This window comes from Bactrocera dorsalis, chromosome 2 (genome assembly GCF_023373825.1).
Source record: "Bactrocera dorsalis isolate Fly_Bdor chromosome 2, ASM2337382v1, whole genome shotgun sequence".
Lineage (NCBI taxonomy): Eukaryota > Metazoa > Arthropoda > Insecta > Diptera > Tephritidae > Bactrocera > Bactrocera dorsalis.
The window spans coordinates 2,566,355-2,587,054 of NC_064304.1; the positions used below are offsets into that span (position 1 = coordinate 2,566,355).

The 20,700-nt window shown below is 36.8% G+C and overlaps 1 protein-coding gene across 8 annotated transcripts in view; it reads right to left on the reverse strand.

The window, feature by feature from the left end:
- Nucleotides 1-20,700, reverse strand: part of LOC105226808 (uncharacterized) — a 161,044-nt gene that overhangs the window by 60,150 nt on the left and 80,194 nt on the right. For all 8 annotated transcript variants that reach the window (XM_049448995.1, XM_049448999.1, XM_049448997.1 and 5 more), the window contains exons 3-4: nt 6,905-6,963; nt 1,606-2,026 (exon numbers count right to left, since the gene is read on the reverse strand). In XM_049448995.1, coding sequence (XP_049304952.1) covers nt 1,606-1,626 — 21 coding nt within the window. In that variant the 5' untranslated portion in view covers nt 1,627-2,026; nt 6,905-6,963. The remainder of the gene's footprint in view (nt 1-1,605; nt 2,027-6,904; nt 6,964-20,700) is intronic.

Here is a 20,700-nt window from a genome sequence, read left to right on the forward strand (position 1 = left end):
AAACATCCCATCGAACTGGCGGTAGTGGAAATTAAACGCCTGTGCAAATTTGTATTGGCTACTAAGCGTTTTTGCTAAGTTATAAGTTCGAACATAGTTCTTCTTTTCTATGGCTTTACAAAGCATTACAAATAGCAGTCCTCGTGCGATCTTTATTCGGCAAACGAAGCAAATCGGCGGTATTAGCTGCTTCAACCAAAGACTGACTCAAGGCGCTTTGTTGGTATGCGACGATCTGCACTTAGGAGCTCTGAGCATTACATTGCACATTCAAATGAATTTGTTATTGGCGAAAGGTAGATCAGCCTGGAATCTAACCTAAGATAAGCGAATTAAATAGCCAATTTGACAAGACTATTGGAATGTTCAGGTTAATGAATGTTCTGCACAACTCTAATCCCGGTTGCTGCCAAATTCTAACCCTAGAGAAAGTCTATTTTAATAGAGAGTATAGTTTGTATACAAATAGAAATCTCCAAAAAGGTCATTAAGATACTAACGCACTATCTATACACTTCTTGAGGTTTATAGAGCGATCACGCAGAAAGTTCTATGACTTTCTTAGCTAGCTCATAAATTATGTTCTATATTTGTTATATAAATATTAGGGTATCCTAAGTTATTTAGTTTTTGACAGACGCGCTCTGAAGTTTCAGAAGGTTAGAAGAGCTTGTTTGCTTTGGATAAACTTTTTTCAGGGTGACCCATGAATCTGTCTACGAAACAAACCAACGGACAACCAAACATATATGTACGTATGGATTGTATTTAAATAATTTCGTCATAAACTGCGACATAATTAGGCCACAGAAGATTGGGGATCAGAGTTTTACTCAATTATTTGCGCATATTTATTACTATTTAGGCAATCTGTAAGATCTAAGATATATACCATTATCTTTTTTTGAGAACGTTTTAGAGAAATTAATTACAGGGCGACTCAAATTTTTAAAAAAGCGTTACAGTCAGTAAAAAGTGAATTTCGAAAAGGGTTTCTTTGATTTGCATGTCGGTTCATATGCAGGAAGGTAAAACTCGCATGATATATCTCACATACTAAGCATAATTTTGAATTTCTTTAACAGTCGGAATTCCAACTAATTATAAAATGTTTGTTTTCTTTTTGTTAAAAAAACATATTATTATAATTCGTTAATGAAAATAAACGTTCAAACGAAAGTGTGTGTAGCTTTCGTATCGCGCTCGGGATCACATTCGCAGCATTAATTAGTTGTTTGTTTGTGTAACAGCATAAAAAACATAAACTCGCATGCAGAAATTAATTAGCTCAGCAAAGAATTCAAATTTTACAAAAAACACAAAAAAACGCAAACAATTTTTCAAACAAAAACAATAAAAGGCGAATAGCAAACAAACGCAAAACAAAACGGAACTCAAACGAAATACATAAAAACGGAACGGAACGGGAGCAAATTGTGGTGTAAATCAAATGCTGGACATCAGATTGATTACATGCCGTGCACGCTTGTTGCTTGGGCTGTAGTCCACGCGGGGGCGGACCTGCCTTTCGGTACACAAATTCCAGAAAGGACAGCAGCGCTAAGCTACAGCAGCAGCAGCAGCTAAGACTTGTGCACTACTTACATGGGGGCGCTGTGCGGCCATCCCAGCGTGGGGTGAGGGTGTGGCGGCACAGCAACAACTAGTCGAAATGGAAACGAATTTGTGAGTATGGGACGCGGCGGCTTGAGGCGGTGCGGGCGATCGGTCGGTGCAATAGACGTTTAGAGAGTGAGTGTGTGTGCTGGAGAAACAAAGATGGAGAGCGCAGATTACTTCTGTGCGATAAAAAAGCACAAAGCAAACTGGATACACATAAAGCGGAAATTGCTAGTTGCTGGAACGCGGAGAGACTTAGTACGCGCGCTTATTTTTATTACAATTATATGTGCTCTCTTTCGCTTTCGCTTGCGTTTAATGTTTAGTTGCTTTTGGTCGCATTTTTTGCTTTCCTTACTTTCGATTATTCTTATGCTTTTCTTTTTGGGAGGAGATTTATGCGAAGCTGTGTGAGTAAAGAAGGGAGAAAGGAAAATAAAAATAAATTAAAATAACCCTTTCAGTGCTGCCTGAGTCAAAGAAAAAAAGAAATAAACATTGCAAATAACGGAAAATACAAATTGAAATTAAAAGAAAAACTAGAAAGTGTACTTACGCTATGAAAAGAGCTTGCACACACACATACGCACACGCACACACACACACACACTATAGACTAACACACATTTATACAAATGTTGCAGCGCACCGTTGTATGTTGTTGTACAGTTTGCTCGATTAAAATGCAAGCGATTGAGGAAATGGATGTTTGCGTGTATAACGGTAAGTGCAATGTATCTAAATTTCTTTGGCAGTATTTAGCAAGCAGTTGCACACACGCACACACACTCATGAACATGTGAATAAATGAAGTTGGCTTTTTCGAAAATCTTTTTAAATAAAATACCGCTTAATGGGGTTGCCTTTGTTGTGGCCAAGTTTCTGAAACGGAAATGCATTTGGAAAAGTGCCTTCACATACACACTCACAAGTACAAGGATATTTGTTAGAATGCGCGTTTGTACTCTTATTCACTTATATGTGAAAATATATTCGGATTTACTGACTTAGTAAAGCACACGTTGAAATAATCGTATTTTATTAATTTTGGTATGAAAAGCTTTGATTTCGTTTAAGCCTTTTTCATACGACTACTTTTGCGTTAGAAGACTAGCTGACATGAACTTAAATAAAAGAGACAATGTTGCACTTTCTTCATAGAAATAACACCTTACGAACTTGTTTGTATATTGGTAGTCGAAAAAGTATTTTCGTATTTTGTCAATGGATGCCGTTGCAGTCGTATATCTCCAGTGCTGGCAATCATTTTGGGTCATACCATATAATTTTGGAAAAGCGAGATTTTAAGCTTCATTTTAGCCAAAAAACACTAAGTTCGAGGTAGTTGAAAAAAAGTTACAGTTAAGTTCTTTGCTGAAACGAAATGAAATCGAACCATTCCGGAAGAGAATGGTAACAGAAGATCTACAAATGGTCGCTAAGCCAGGATTAACGTCTCAAAAGGTTATGCAGAGTGTTTGGTGGGATTGGAAAGAATGCTCCAGCCTGGTCAAAAGATTGATTCTACTTTTTATTGTCAAAAACTGATGAGATTGAAGCAAGCTATCGAAAAAAACGCACAACTGATTAACCGAAAGGGCTTCGTCTTTCATCAAGATAACGCTAGACCACACACATCTTTGATGACAATTTGATGATGACGACAAAAACTGGGAGAGCTTAGCTAGGAAGTTAAGATGCATCCACCATATGTCTTGACCTTGCACCATCGGACTACTATTTGTTTCGGTCAATGTAGAACTCCCTTAATGGAGTAAAGTGAAAATGACTTATCGTAGTTTTTCGAAGAAAAACCAGACAAGTTTTACATTGATGGAATAATGTCTCTGGCTGAAAAATGGAAAAAAGTGGTCGACCGAAATGGTATATAACGGGTGATTTTTTTGAGGTTAGGATTTTCATGCATTAGTATTTGACAGATCACGTGGGATTTCAGACATGGTGTCAAAGAGAAAGATGCTCAGTATGCTTTGACATTTCATCATGAATAGACTTACTAACGAGCAACGCTTGCAAATCATTGAATTTTATTACCAAAATCAGTGTTCGGTTCGAAATGTGTTTCGCGCTTTACGTCCGATTTATGGTCTACATATCATTTCTCATTTCTGGTTGAATGGCTACGTAAATAAGCAAAATTGCCGCATTTGGGGTGAAGAGCAACCAGAAGCCGTTCAAGAACTGCCCATGCATCCCGAAAAATGCACTGTTTGGTGTGGTTTGTACGCTGGTGGAATCATTGGACCGTATTTTTTCAAAGATGCTGTTGGACGCAACGTTACGGTGAATGGCGATCGCTATCGTTCGATGCTAACAAACTTTTTGTTGCCAAAAATGGAAGAACTGAACTTGGTTGACATGTGGTTTCAACAAGATGGCGCTACATGCCACACAGCTCGCGATTCTATGGCCATTTTGAGGGAAAACTTCGGACAACAATTCATCTCAAGAAATGGACCCGTAAGTTGGCCACCAAGATCATGCGATTTAACGCCTTTAGACTATTTTTTGTGGGGCTACGTCAAGTCTAAAGTCTACAGAAATAAGCCAGCAACTATTCCAGCTTTGGAAGACAACATTTCCGAAGAAATTCGGGCTATTCCGGCCGAAATGCTCGAAAAAGTTGCCCAAAATTGGACTTTCCGAATGGACCACCTAAGACGCAGCCGCGGTCAACATTTAAATGAAATTATCTTCAAAAAGTAAATGTCATGAACCAATCTAACGTTTCAAATAAAGAACCGATGAGATTTTGCAAATTTTATGCATTTTTTTTTTTTAAAAAGTTATCAAGCTCTTAAAAAATCACCCTTTACATATTTGGTTCATTAAAGTTCATTCTCAATATAAAAAGAATAAGTTGAAGTTTGATTTGAGTTACGAAAAGATTTTTTCGTCTATTTCTTGAGTTCATAAATTTTTATTGAGTTCCAGGTTTCGTGCAAACACAATTTTTATTTTCAGTGCTTTCAGAAAAAAAATTTACATTTTATACCTTCTTGTTGCTGTTATTAAAAGCAAAAAAGTTTGAAAGTTTGTTTGAGTTTGATTGTTGGGAGGATATTATTAGTATTATCAGCGAATTTGAATGCAAAAAACCGCAGTCAAGAACAAAGAGTCTACAATAATCCTAAAGGCTTTAAAATTATTTTGGGGAATTAGCGCTAACAACGCTCTCTTTCGAATGTATTTACTTTAACTACAGCAGAAAAAGTTCCAGCTCATATTTGCATGGAAAATGAAATAAATGAACAAAACTAAACTGAATATGATAAATATATTTATGTAAACTAAATACATGCTATATTACACGCATTGTAAACAACATGATTCTGTCATTTCCCCGCCACCGCCGAAGTGCAAACACAAATTCCAATGTAAATTGCGATCGATAAGTATTTAATACTGCAAATAATTGTTCTCATCAGCGAAATAACAAAAAAAAAATCCGATTTTAATAAATGTATGCAAACATAGAAACTGAAAAACAAACACGCCCAGCTAACCATTAACCACTTAGTTTTTATCAAAAAATCGCTCATTTCCGATGTCAATAAAAATAAAACAATTATTGCGAATATTATTTTTGTTTTGGATATTTCCTGCCATTTCGGCGTTCATTTTTCAACCGCAAAATATTCGCCTGAATTTTCGGTTGAATGAGCAATCCGAGGCTGCGCAATAATAAGCCGAAATTTGCCACAAAAACAAAAAACGCCAGCAAACAACTGCACACACAATGAGCGAGCGACAAGTAAAAAACCATTGCATACATTACAGCGCTTCAAGCTAGTGCAAACGCTGCGGAAAAACGCAACCAAATCCCTACTCACTGAGCGAACACACGCACACACATGAGTGCCATAAATGTATCTGTACGTGTGTGTGTCTGCTTCATTTGGCCGTTTATGTGGAATAATGCAGTTAATTTTATTACTCCTATCGCAAACCAAAGTGAAAAAACAAGTGTACTCGTATTATTTATGTTTGTAGTTTGAGTTGTTGTTGCACTTTCACAGATAAACCGCAAACTAAATACAAAACATCGAAACCGATATTTTACGCGTGTAATTTCGTTGTCTAATTTGTTTATGTGCCTCCAGGCGGAAAACTAATACAGTGTGGTTGAGAATCGTGTTTTCGAATATTTCACATAGTAAAGGGTGTGTTTTTTAGAGGTATAGAACATTTTGTATATTATGATTATCATCTTTTTTCATTAGAGAACTTTTAGAATCGACTTATAACCAAAAACATTATCAAATCTTGCGACCTAACTGATCAACAGACAGCCTCATTTCCTGATATTATTCGGTCTTCAAACTTTTCCTGAGTGAAATTGAGAATGTGGTTGTTTTGAACTGAACAGTTTAACACAATTGGCGTTAGTTATTGAGTGCAATTAAAACTCCGGGCGCTCACCACTGACGGTTACATTGGCTGTATTATCAGTTTTCTGAAAACACGAATCGTTTACGAGACTGTTTGGACTCCAAGTGCAGATATTTTTCAAATGTGCGTACTTGATAAGACAGAAATTGATTAGACAACAAAAATATAAATATATCATACCTTTACACTTATATAGGGCCAGGTTACTTAGGCAATGGCTCAACGCAGCAATTGGATCTGAGAGAAAAATGAGTGGACAGAATTTTCTTAAAGCTAATTGCAGTTGCACTTTTTATATATATGTAGAAAAATTATGGTGAGAGATTTTAGTGATTACAGAAACATGTTCTAAATTGTGAAGATTTACTTTGATCCATTCCAGAAGGATCATTGTAGCATTGGTATGTTTTTAATATGCACATATTATTACTACGAATAGAATTAGCTTTTATTGATGAATACTTTTGTATAAGAAATTTGGTTTTTAAGTAAATTGAGCCTAATTTCATTTATTTTATAATTTTTAAATGTTTTTCTAAAATTATTTTGTGGTTAAAATTTCAGTTTAAATTTCAGTTAAAATATATAAAAAAAAATTTGATGAAGATTGATATTTATCGTCATATATATTCTCCTATTAAACTAAGGAAAACTCTATAAACATCAAACAACTCGACTGTTCAATACGCGCAACAGTTGGCATTCAGTTGATATTAGAATGATTTAAAAATGGAGTATATTCGTATTTGCAATATTTTAAATGAAAGCGTTATTCAGACTAATTCACACACACCAAAAGCAGCTTTTCATATTCAATGCGCATGAAAATAATTAATAATGCATGCTTTCATCGTGCCCATTCTCCACTTACCTCGAGCAATTACGGTGCAGAATCTAGCGCCAAATATGTTTGTATCTTGTGTATGAAATCTGAAAAAAAAAATTAAAGTCAAATATGAAAAGTTGTGACCATTTTTAAAGGGGTTTAAAATGGGTTTATATTTTAAATCAAGCTTATACTTGTCCTCGCTGTCGTGTTTTATCACCTAAATATAGAATAATATCGTACATGCACACTTTAACCAATGTCTCGGCACCCTTCCAACAAACACTTTTTATAGAACTTATGCAAAATACATACTAGAGTTTATATCCAGGCACTTGAAATAAGAAGATTTAAAATAATATAATTTTTCATTGAGTGTAAAATTAAAAATCAATTTCTTGACCGATTTAAGGTATCAGAAAATTGTAATGCTTTTTCTCTATTTAAAATTACCCAACTTTTAGAAACTTTGTACTTTCAAAATAAAGAATTTTCCATAATGCTAGACTAATATTTTTACCATAAGGGGTTACATGGGTTTTCTCGAGTAAAAATTACCTATTTTCAGTAATTTTTTACTAAAAAATGAAAATTTCGCCACATTTTTTTCTCTTCAATTAGTTGTAATCGAAAAAAAAAATCATTTGCCCAAGTCTTTAAGAAAAGTATCTCAAAGCCCTGTGTAAAATTTCATAAAGACCGCTTGAGTAGTTTTCGAGAAATCTTGCTAACCGACTTCAAAAACACAATTTCAAGAAAAATGCGTTTAAAGAGGACGGACTTAGCCTAGCTAGCCTCGAGCGTTATTCAGGCTGTTCTCAAGGCTATATCTGCGAAACTATTACTCGGATCAACTTTAGAATTCAGGAAAGTTTTCTAGAGGTGATGTAGAATTTAATAAACAACAAAAAACAAAATCGATTTATTAAAACCTGTAATTCCATATAACCCCTTAAAGAAGAAACACAATTTGACGTGTTACGCGAAACAAAGTTTCATTTTCAACGGTGGCATCAGGAATTTCATAAACATTAATATTGCACATAATACACACACACATAACTTTTATGAATGCTGCAAAGGCATTAATTCCCCCACTGACGGTATTATCGTTAACGGTATATCGCGAAATGCAATTATGCCGCGTCGGCACGCATTGCCAATTAAAAGTGAAAAGGGCACCAAACAGGGGTAAATGTCGACAGTTTCCACCATACGCACAGAATACAGATATACATACATATAAGTATATCTTAATGGAAGCAATATATGGTGCACACAAATATGGCGCGAAATAATGGGGATTGCGCAGCAGTATCTGGAAGCCAGTGTAGGGGGCGATAAGGTGGCACAAAACGAAAACGGTTATGATTGCATTGCGAAGATGGTGTCACAACCACTACACACATACATACATACAGTTTTGTATAAGGAATAATTTTTTTCCAACTAAGTAATTTACTTGCGGTCACGTGCTCCTGCGCCTCATACTTCAACGTACCAACCTTTTGGCTTTATATTAAAAATTAATTAACACTTTTGTCCCTTCCCTGTTTTCATATTTCAGACCGAGCATCTTTTCCTCTTTACTGTGTGTTTTAGTAAGGATTTAATCGCCTGGCTATTTGCTATTATCATCATCATCAGCTTTTGGCTTTGGCGCTGCCTTGTGATCTCCAAACAAATGAATCACTTACGAGTTTTCTCCCATTTTTCATTTCATTTCATTTGATATCTTCGTAGGTCATATTGGTAGGTCCAACTCCATTTTGGTCTTCTCGTCGCTTAGTGTTGGTCGCTTTGACTTCAACCAATTTCACTTACACCCTCTCAGTGTCCGTTGTTAAACCGTATTTTTCAAGATCATAAGCTGGTCTCGATCCTGGGCTTTTGTGCTGCTTTTATAACAATTAACTATCGCCGAACGGGTTGTCAAACCTATATACGTCATCGAGATCGAACTACCACTACGTGGTAGCCTGTTATGACTAAAGACGTCTGGTCGCCATTTCCTCTAAGAGGTCTGATGTTGGGTAATACCGTACATAGTCATCAGGGCCTGTTATTGCTGTTGCTGTAAGTGAGGTTTGTAAATGATTACCAGAGGTCTTATATCCAAGTCAAGATCCCATTAGCACCACCTTATAATTATTATTAGCTGTTTTTCTCAAATAAAAATGTTGTTAAAAAATATTTTCCATAATTCCGAACATTTTAGCTCGCCGCTTAACCAGCCTCAGCCACAACAGCCCTGAGAACGCCGCACGCTTTATCAGCTCCGGCAACAATGCATTTAACCTTATCACTGCAGCATTCCTTACATATTTATGCATGTATGTATGTTTGTAGTATTTAAATGCATATTTTTTGCAAATCGTCGTGGCTTCCACCCACAGACGTGCTTATGAATATCTGGACGGCATGAAGTCGGTGCGGTCAATTACCCAACCAAGTGGCAAATTACAATCTCTGATCAGCAGTAATTTCCTGTTGCATATATCTGTACACACATACATACATAAGTGTATAATCGTGCTTGCAAAAGTATCTGCTTGTTGAAGCGTTTCAAAGTTACAGTCATTTCTGGTTAATGACAGCTTCGGCGGATGAAAAGTGAAATCGCCACAATGCAATGCCGTTTTGTTTATGAGCTAATTTAATGCTATCAGGAATGCAGCAACAAGCGAACAACACACATACACCTAGATAAACATACATAGAGCGGTTTGCCTTCCTGCCAGTCGGTCAGCCGAAGAGCTGCAAACGTCAACGTGGCACTAGCAGTTCCCACCAATAATCACAAAGTTAAGTGATCGGCCATTGGCAGACGCTGTGACGAGTCACGCTCGATTGCATAACCTAACAATCGATTGGCAGCAGTTGAAGCAGATAGCGTACAATTGCTGCAAGTACTCGTTTAATGCTTCAATTTCACAAATACTTCAAAGAATGAAAGTGAAGTTATGTCAGAGGCAGAAATATTTGCCTTTATAGGTAATTGCCCTTTCCAAATCAGTGTTCATCTCAGTGAGCAATTGTGCTCATCGCGAAGACACTGATGTACCGGCTCTTCAAAGTTCAAGTGTGTAAGTGGTAATAGATTTCCTTAAACAGCAAGCAAGTTTTTCTGAGGTAATATCAAGAACTATATATACTATGCGTAGCCGTTCGATCCGAGACGAGGTTTTACCACGGTGCTTTTAATCCGAACGAGAAGAAAAGCGTGGTGAAGGAGGACAAGACAGAGTACCTGGAGGTCACATACAAAGATTCCTCACGCCTTAGGAACTATGCCACTGTTGGTAGAAATACATCAGCATAAATTCCACCAACGATCTAAGCTTGCAGATCAAGCGCAGAATAATATTGCCACCGGCTACTACTTTGGGATCAATAGACAATTGAGAAGCAGATCCCTCTCTCGACGAACAAAAACTTCGCCTTATAAGTCTCTCATTATAGTCGTCCTATTATACGGCGCAGAAATATGGACTATGATGATCCGAAATCTGCTCTTTACAGGACCTTTGGAGCCGTTCACGAGAGCGCTGAATATCGATGAAGATGAAATCCAACGAATGCGTTGGCTGGACCATGTATACTCAACTCGAGGCAATAAAAGAAAGAAACAAAGGCGCCCTCGCATCCAAGTGAAGAATTGAGTGCGACCTGTCTGCACTAGGGATGTACAACTGGCGTGATCTCGCACAGGATAGAGGCAACTGACAAAGTTTAGTGTTTTTTGTCTAGATCGGCCAACGGTTATTGAGCCAAAAAAGAAGAACAACTAATTCTTAGCCAGATTTTCAGAATGGCTGAATGATTTCCTTTATTTCTACGTGTAACCTTCAAAACACAAGTTTTGAACTTCAGAGCCGTCATTTTGTGAAACTCTTTTCCTTGATACATAAAAATCAATTATTTGGAAGATTGGTTTACGTCGTCCATGTCAAACTACTCTGTATCTCTTCTCTTCTAACACATTTGCATTTTAAGCGTATTGCTTATTGCCGATAATAAAAACAACAAATCGCTACAGAAATATGGAAATAATTGCTAGCAATTTCGTCATGTCGCCAAAATTTTACGACGATAAATCACTGGAAACTCTTTCCCTATCAAATCACATATTATATGGAAATGCTGAAATCCAACCGAGCAGCAAAGTGAAAAAAATTAGGGATTGATTACTCTCGTTGAAAAGATATGATTGCGTTCGTTTATGCTCGTGGAATGCCCATTTTCCAAATCGCATAGAAATATGCGCCCAAAATAGATTCAATTGCACTGCACAACAAATCATTATGCTCTCGCTTTTAGCAGGTTTTAATTACATTTCATGACGGATGTTTGGAAATGCGCTTGCAAATTCATTTCCATCGAATATTTGTTGTAATTGTATGCAAAAAAGGAAATGTACATGAAATTGAAATGGATTGAAATTAAATTTCGGAAAACATTGCTGAAATGGCGTGATGGCAAGGGCGGCGCGGGCTTGTGGCAAGCACTTTGTGCGGTGCTTAAGCGGATACGCGCATGGCCAGGTGGGTGGCTTGGTGCGACTATTAAGTTTTCATTGCACAACATTTCATTAAACCATTTTCGATACACAAACACGTAAGTCAAGCAAATGCAAACGCTGCCGCATAAATAAACGCTCGCGTACGTGCTATCTGTGATGTGTTCGTGCGTTGAACGGCGCATTCGATGTGATGCATTCGTAATTAGAAAATGTTGCCGCAAGCGAAAAGCGCTCGCATGTCACTCTCTATGTGTATGAATGTGTCAGTGTGTGTGAGTGCGTGATTAGGGAGACAGGATATTTCAAAATGTCTGATGTTTAATGAAAATTAGAATAATGTGTGAAATTCATTGAATTATCCCAAATTTGATTTGAAATTAGAATAATAAATTTGCGTATTCAGAAGTTTAAGCATTTAAGCACACGAATTTGAAATTGAATTTGCTGCCTTTTCATGTTTCACATTACAAGTGGCAGGCTCATGTATCTCTCTTATTTTATATGATGAATTGAAAATAATTAAAGGAAATGAGCAAACGTTCCCGGAAATTTAAAAGGCAAGTGTGTAAATCTCATGCTTTCATACCAAAATGCGTGCTATTTACTCTCATTAAGGCTGATGGCGGCTTAGACTTGTTTTCCGACCATTTACTGGCATGAAATCACATTGAAATCTTTCGAGGTATAACTTTAGGCTTAGATGAGGGAACGTTTTTAAAGACGATATATGTCTGCAAGACAGTTTTTTTTTAATTTTTCTTTTGAAATAATTTCTTTAAATATTCAAAGCTTTCAATATTATCGTAAATGATATCATAATTTATTCGAAAAAATCTCTTTATTGACCTTTAACCAAAAAATATATTGATAGTCGAAAAAGTATTTTCGTATTTCTACACTGTATGATATGACACAATGTGATTGTTAGCACTAGAGATACATAGTACGACTGCAACAACATCTATTGAGAAAATACGAAAAGACTTTTTCGACTATCCGATATTAACAGGATATTACCGTAGCTTTAATGATGAAAGATGCTTTCCTGATACTTTGCAGACCATCAATATCAGAAAAATCAAAGAAAATCTAAGAACACTCTACTTTCCAGCATATCTTACTCCATCATTCACAGCAAACAACAACAGCGTCCCCACTGAAGTTGTCTTTGGTTTCCGATTACTCAATTAAATGGAAATATCACTTCCTAGCGATCAAACTTATCGAACAAAATGCCACGTTTAACTGTAAATGCGAATAAGGAATAATATTCTCATTCAAAAATAATCCAACACACAGAGCGTATGAACGCTCTCGCTGAAAAATGTGAAAAATGTCAAACGAAGCGCTTGTCCTGGAGACGAGCCAGCCACAGACTCCGCTGCAAACCGCAGACGACTGTGTTTCCATATTTCAACATTATTATTAATTCGATACATGTTCGTAAGTAAGTATGCTTGACTTTTGTTGAGTTGTTATTGCAAAAACGTGTTGCAGGCAAAGTTCAGCGTTCAATCGATTATGTGTGCCACCGAGAGCGCTCTCGTCTTGGTTGTTAGCGTTTGGCTTTGCTGATTGAATGTTGGCGCGGATTCGCACGCTTGCAACAGCGGCAGCCCTCCCCCCACCTCACTGCTGTGTCTTATCTAAATATTTATGTGCAAACAGCGAGCCACATTTTCCCAGCTCAAGTGAGTTGTTCAATTTCACTAAGCTGATTGCAGAGATGAAAGCAAAAATATGCAGAAAGTGTAGACAAGAAAATTAAAATTAATATCACTTCTCAAAGAGATTAAATAACGGCAAAACGCCAAGCCATACAGAAATCATAAATGCGTCAAACATAACTCAGCATAGCACAGTGCAAGTAATTTGCATCGCAATGGAATTATGTTCATTGTGTTTCGTTGAACGTCGTTATAATCATGCGCTTTGGCTCAAGTTCACGCAAATTAAAATGATCCAGTACATTGTTTGCATAAATGACTTCATAATTTGCGCTCAAGTAAAAGTTTTTCTGGCAAGCAGTGAGGCCTGCATTCAAGCAATCAATTCAAATTTCCATTTTTCCCTTAACTGTTTTCATTGCTTACTCTGTTTTCGAGGTTAGAAAGCGATTGGGGAATGAGGATATAGGTTAATTTAGGTAAAGAGATCACGAATCATCTCCTTTGAATTCCAAGAAAACTCCTATGGATCAGAAAGACCGTCGCATATCGACAAAATGCCTAGAGTTTGCCACAAATTTGTTGAGTTAGCTAATATCTGCTCCAACTACTTCAACGGGTTCGTAGAAGGATGCTTCAACCTTAGTCTGGCGAAGACTAGACAGTGAGTGTGAAAGTGTCTGGAGGTTTCCATCTCAACTTCCTTCATGCAATTTTGACAAGTTATATCCTCCAAAATCTTTATCCTCACCGCGTGATTACAAATAGGACAGCGGCTATGTCATTGCGGTCGTAAAAATTTTGGTAACTACGAGTCCGGAAAGTAATACCGACTGTACTTCGGAGCGTGCGCGCACCACTGTATGCGGAGGAAGTCCTCAAGAGACTCAAACAAGGGTTAATCGGGTCCGACAAGACATCGCAGGCTCACACCGCCTATCTTGTGAATAGCTACCTAACCAAAGCTGGCATCCCAATACTTCCGCAGCCCCCCTCCCTACAGCCCAGATGTGGCCCACGGAATTTTTTTTGTTTCCTTCCCTGAACAGGCCGATGAAAGAGGATCCAAGCAGTATGCACCTCGGCTCTCAAAGCTATTCCGGAAAATACCTTCCGTGACGCCGTCAATGCTCCGAAATGACGCTGGCAGCGCTGCATCGACATAGAAGGAGCCTATTTTGAAAGTGTTTGAAGAATTGTAACGGCTGGTTCAACAATTTTTTTTTAAATCGACTCAGGCCTATTACTTTCCGGACAAACCCTTTATATGTATGTTATTTGATCAGTACAAATACAGAAACGAGAATCCTCATAATTTTTGCGAAACGCCTGTATAACCCATTAATTTGAATTTAAATATCTAATAACTACATATTTACATGAAATTGGCTAAATGTAGGCTGCATTAAACAGTTAGTCGTTTGGCCAATCGCTATCAGCTGTTGCCACTAGTGTTAACATGGCGGTTTCGTATTAGCTCCATTGCCGCCAACTGCGTGTGCGAAACATTTATGAGCGCTCTGCCAGAAAATTAGGCACAATTTTCCCACCGACGAAGCAACGCAAAAACAGCAACAATTGCGCACATAAAACACGACAATAAAGCCGAACGCAAACCCGCCAGCACCGCCGCTGCGACAATTGCTGGCTGACCGTACAATTGCTAATGCCAACGCTAATGCTAATGCGTATTTTAGTTATTGTTATTAGTGGTATTAGGGGGTTAGACGAAGAGGGGTGGTTGTTGTATTTTTCGCGGTCATTGTTTCTTTTTGTTGTGCGTCGCTTCGCCGGAGGTCATTTTGTGCGTCTGCTCGTGGAAACTGCTTGTTGCTCTTGTTGTTGCTGGCACTTTACGGCTGACCGGCAACAGCGACTAGAACAGCAACAACAAGCAAGCCCACCCGAAGCGACAGAGTAGAAATTCGGCGCGTTAATGGCGCTAAATTTGTTGCCGAAATTTCGCAGAGCAATAACAATAACAATAGCAATGAGTTTGTGTACACAAGCCGGACAATGTGTGGTTTTGGTGTTGTTGTGAATATTAAACTTGTGGAGCTGGAGCCATGCTGATGCATGTGAGTGTATGTGTGTGTACGAATGTTGTATTTACGATGTGGTCGAAACAATAAAACTTAATAATACATAACTGTTTATTTATGCATTTTCTCATGTGGCAGACATGCCTGTGCACATCATTAAATATGTATGTATATATACATACATACACAAGCTCTTCGTGAGCATTACGCGCGTTTTTAGTTCCATTCAATTAACTACTAAGCAGCGTCATTAATGGCAATTGTTAATTGTTTTCATTAAGTGAAGTGCAAGGGGGTTGCGGCTAGCTAGGCAGGAGATGAGTGATAGAGGAAAACTTTTGAGATAAAATATCTGAGCAATAGCTGCCACCATTAAGTATTTTGAGCATTATTAGTGTGTAGTCGCTGATCGACTCTCTCAGCAGGTGAATGCATTCTCAGCATATTGGACGATTCAAATCGTTCTACCAAGTGTTGTTATTTTTAGTTAGTTAAGCTAAGTAGCAATATTAGAAATTTAAAATCCAACCTTTCATCGAATATTTATTGTCTTCAATTAGCTAAGCGTTGGAGAGTAGTGAATCGGACACACTATACCAGCTGTTCAAACGAGCTGTCAGTTATTGCAATGCAACCCTGCGCTTGTGTGTATATTCTCTGAAGCATGCGAAATTCTGGTGAGCTTCTTTTTTTGCTGTAGAAATTTTCTTCCCGCTATAATGGGATATTCCTGCCTAGAAGTTTGAAAAAATCGATTTACCTTTCTTTTCGATAGGCTGGCTAGATATTCAAAAATATGTCCCTAAAAAGATTCTTCAAATTTCAAGTTATTTTCAAAGTTAAAGCTGTTTAAGTGTCGTCGCACCTGGACCCGTAAATGTTAAAGTTAAATTTTTAACATGGGTTTTTGAAACCGCTTTTTTTTAGGTGGTTGACTAATATCTCAAGTTTTACTTAAGGGGTTACTTGGGTTAAGAGGTTAAAAAAAAATTGCCTTATTAAATTCTAAACTACTTCTATAATATTATCCTAATTTTGAAGTTGATCCGAGCAATAGTTTCGAGGATACAGCCTTCAGAGCTTCTGAGATCGAGACTAGCTGGGCTAAATGCGCGGGCCGGTTGGCAAGATTCCTCGAGAACTACTCAACCGATCTATGTGAAATTTTACACAGGTCTTTGAGATACAATTTTTAAAGGCTCGGATCTTCTTTCGATTACAACTATTCGAAAAAATTTCGCGAAATTTTTAATTAAATTTTAATTTTTTTTTTGTTTGTAAAAAATTTGCCAAAAATCCCATTTTTAGTTTTTTTTCCTTCGTCCTAGTTCCAAGTTAAGATTTTAACTAAAACAAGTATTTTTTCAATTTAGATGATCATGTAAGGAGTTATCTTGTCAAGGCGCGCGCGCATCTTTTTTCCGAGGGGTCACCGGATATGGCGTCGCAATGGTCGAGTTTAAAATATTTTTTTCAAAAATTTCAGAATTTCTTTGTTAATAGTGTATGTTTTTAACAATAAAAAATTCTAATAAAATATTTAATTTTTTATATGAAAAATTGCTGAAAAAGGCTGTTTTACCCGAGAAAACCCATGTAACCCATTAAAAATAGAATTTCTTTGTGACATTGAAAGTGAAAGATTCCTCGAGAGTATTACTTTTCAAATACTAAACTAACAATGACTAATCTGCACATAAGCGATATACAGCGTGTTCCAAAGATTCCTTCACATGTTCAATTTCAGCAACAAAGTTGCGAAGCTTTGAAAGAACAAGCGTTAATACATAATTAAAAGAGGTTATACGAACTTGTCACCTCATAGCTTATTTATCGTCAATGAATTCACTCCTGTTCCGGGTTGCAGTAAATTTATTTATTGAGATTACATTTTCATTATATATACAACTGCTTTTATTCTATTTTATCAGATTCGCTACAAGTTTTTTAATTCACAAACAACATAAGCGAGTCGTGTTTTTGTCAATGTTTGAAAAGTGCAAAAGTTTTTTGGTCCAGCCTTAATAAGCAATTAAATCCTCTTCAGTTTTTTGCCTATGTTTTCACTTGAAATAATTATTTTCTCATTATCCCACATAGTGTGGGCCAATTAATCAATAGAATTGTACCTTTCGTTGCTCTTCTTTGCATTGCCAATTTTTCTGCCAATAGTTTTTGCTCCGCTTTTCTATTTGCCGTTTCTTTTCTATCCGACTCCATAAAAATGCATTCTATATGCAGAGGAACTTCCATTTTACCGACGATTGAAATGACAGGAATACAAAATCCTTACAAAGTATGCGTATGTACGCCACGGCGGAGCATTAACCTGGTCAGGAAATATGGCCGTTTGCTACCAGAAATCCAACCAGTCAGAAAGGCATCAGTATTATGTCAATTGGGGTAAGGAAGAGTTATTTTATTGAACAAGTGATATAACTACATAATCAGAAACTCGTATGTTTTTGAAACAAATTTGACAGCTAACAGCTCGTAAAAAGTGGCGGTTTTGTTATTTGGAAAATACAGTCAGCTGACTAGTTGGATTTGTGGTTCATACTAGATACTGAGCTAGTCTATAACTAGTTGGTACGACTGCGGGACACATATGCATTTATTGTAGGTGTATATACATATATGGTTAGTATATATGTATGTCTATATGTATATAAACGTACATATGCACATGAGCTGCCAAAGATTAACCAAGCGCTTTTGCCATTGATTTAAAATTACATTTTGCGGGTAACGCTTTTAATGTTTAATCATCCTTTATTGCCTGCCTTCTGGCCGTTGGCCGCCGACCGCCGACCGCAACGATGACAAAAAAGAGGATGCGAATAATTAAAGTGAAAAAGACGAGCTTTTAATCGAACTGTACACTTGTACATTGTATGTGGATGTGGTGTGTATGTGGCCATTAATTTTTCACAAAATGCATTTTTTGTGCCATTTTTTACACCGCCATACAATACCTTCGGTAGCAATTCCAGAATATTCTTTGTTTTTGACAAATTGCATTTAATTAAATTAAAATTGACGGTTATAAATTGTAATTGATTGAAATGCAAATGTAATTGTAGCAATTATAATGATACTCGGAAGTGAGTGCTGTGAATAAAAGGATTAACGCTTTCGTAGTTGCCACAAATGTGAAAGGTGAATTACAAAACAAAAGTGTAAATCCGGCACGAGGTGGGTTCAAGAAGAAAGCAACTTTTGAATGGCAGCGTAGTTTAAATTTTAATTACTTGATTTGCAAATAGGTGGCAACACTCCGTCAACAAATTTTCAGCTCTAAACTCGTTTAAACTTCTTCAGCTCAACAACTTTTTAGCTCTATACTCGCTTAAACTTCTTTAGTTTTTTAAATATTCGATTTGTAAATAGGTGGCAGCACTCTTTTGACATATTTTCAACTCTAAACTTCTTTAAACTTCTTCAGCTTTTTAAATATTTGATTTGTAAATAGGTGGCAACACTCCGTCAACAAAATTTCAGATCTCACTTAAACTTCTTCAGCTTTTAGTTCTATTTCATTATATTGAGTCAATGTATTTCACAAATTTCAAACGATTGGCAACCTTCAATCTTTAAACCATGTATTCTACCATCGTATGTGAACTAAATTACCTCCAATAGGGAAATTTTCATTGTATGGCTCTGAGGATTGCAAATAATGCTTTAAGAAAAATAATTTATTTAACTTTCGAAATAAATTTTTTTTTTCAATTTCGTAATCCCAAAAATCTTCACTAAAAATAATTTTCAAATTTTTTGTCTCAAAAATTTATTTTAACTAAGATTTTCTAAATAGCTGATAGTAAAATATTAACTAAGTTCGGAACTCTTTGCCTCATTTACACTTAATTTACTTAAATTATAGTTTTTCAATTAGAAGTACATATGTGCATTTGTATGTAAATTTTGCGTTCTTAACCAACTTTTGACTCAAACATTTTTTTTTTGGATTTGTTTATTTCTCTCACATTTTTTCAATGTTTAATTTCAAAGAAGAATTAAATTTTTAATCCTACATTTGGAGATAAAAATTGAAAATCTTCGACCAAAACTTTTTGAACTTTGAAATTACATTTGAAGGTTGCAAACCTTCAGACAAATAAACTAATATGAAATCGTAATAAAAAAATAAAATGTTCTTTTTGCTTGACAACCCCTCGTAATTAGTTATACAAGTGCCCAAATCAGTCATACGTTCAATAAATGGTATTGCGTCACATTAAAGAAATTTCTATCAAAGGTTGAACCATTTCGAAGCCCTTCATTCAGCTCTGCCCAAACAAAAGATACACCACAATGCAATAATATAAATTTTAAATTCATACAAATTTAAGAACTTGATGAAACACTCTAAGTGACGCCGAATTGCAGCGCTGCCAGCCGTTCGCAAAGACAGTTTTTCGCATGAATGTGAAATATCGCATTATAATCGCCACAGAATTGCCACAAAACCATTAAAACTCAGAGAAAACGCGACAGAAGTTGTGAAAAATGTGAGAAAAGCGAATGAATGCACACATACACACACACATACGCACGCACCAAATTTATGTGCATTCATGTAGCGACAAACGAGAAAGCTGCAGAATTTATCGATGGCCTAACAATGCAGAAATTAAGCGCCACAAATAGCAGCATTTAAGCAGCTTTCATGCAATAAAGTGGACAGCAAACGGCAAATGCATGTTTCTTCACGCACGCACACACACACACACATGCACAAGAATGTGTGTGTTTATAGGCCTCACTAACACACACGTGCCGGGTGCGCGCAAAGTGTACGGCACTTCGTGCAAGGTGGAAGCGGAAACATAATAAACGGATATGGTCAATGTACAGTTCATTATGACAGCCTAAGGACATTGAGTGCACAAGCAAGCGAGACAAAGTGAAATGTTCTCCTTTTATGTACGTTTATATATATAGACTGTGTGTGGCTTTGTATGCCGTTTCGCCAAGTATCACTTTATTCTTATTTACTTTGTCTCGTAAAATTATCCTTTTGGGGCATGTAATGTCATTGTCCGGAACACATTGTGTTGTTGTTGCTGCCGCTCATTTTTATTCATCGATAACAACCGGCGTTGTCGTTGCCGTAGTAGTAGTAGCTGTTGTTGTTGTTGTCATTGCAACAAGCAGTCATTTTGCTGTGCTGATTGTGGTCACTTTGTGTAAGCATACTTTATCAGCTTTTCAGCTTGTTCTTTCCACTCGCCTGTCACTTTCATTCCCCAGCCTTGCAGAGATGCTTCTTTTGCCCGGCTACAATATAATCTTTACATGTTAATTTTCTGCCAATTTTAATATTTTGTTTTATATATAAGTATTGAGAATCGCTCGCCATTTGTCTTAATGCTTAATTGTTGTTGGTGGTATCGTGAAAAATTATCCAGCGAAGGACAATGGAAAATGAAGCAAAATGGAGAATAATTAATGAATAAATGAGATATACAAGCGGAGATATCGATCGGCTGTTGCTGGCGTCCTTAAATATACTGTTTTCTTTCTTTTGCTGTTTTTCGGCAGAGTCACGAAATATCCATGATGCCTGCAGAGAAAGCTTCAGCCCAGAGAACATACTAATTTTTA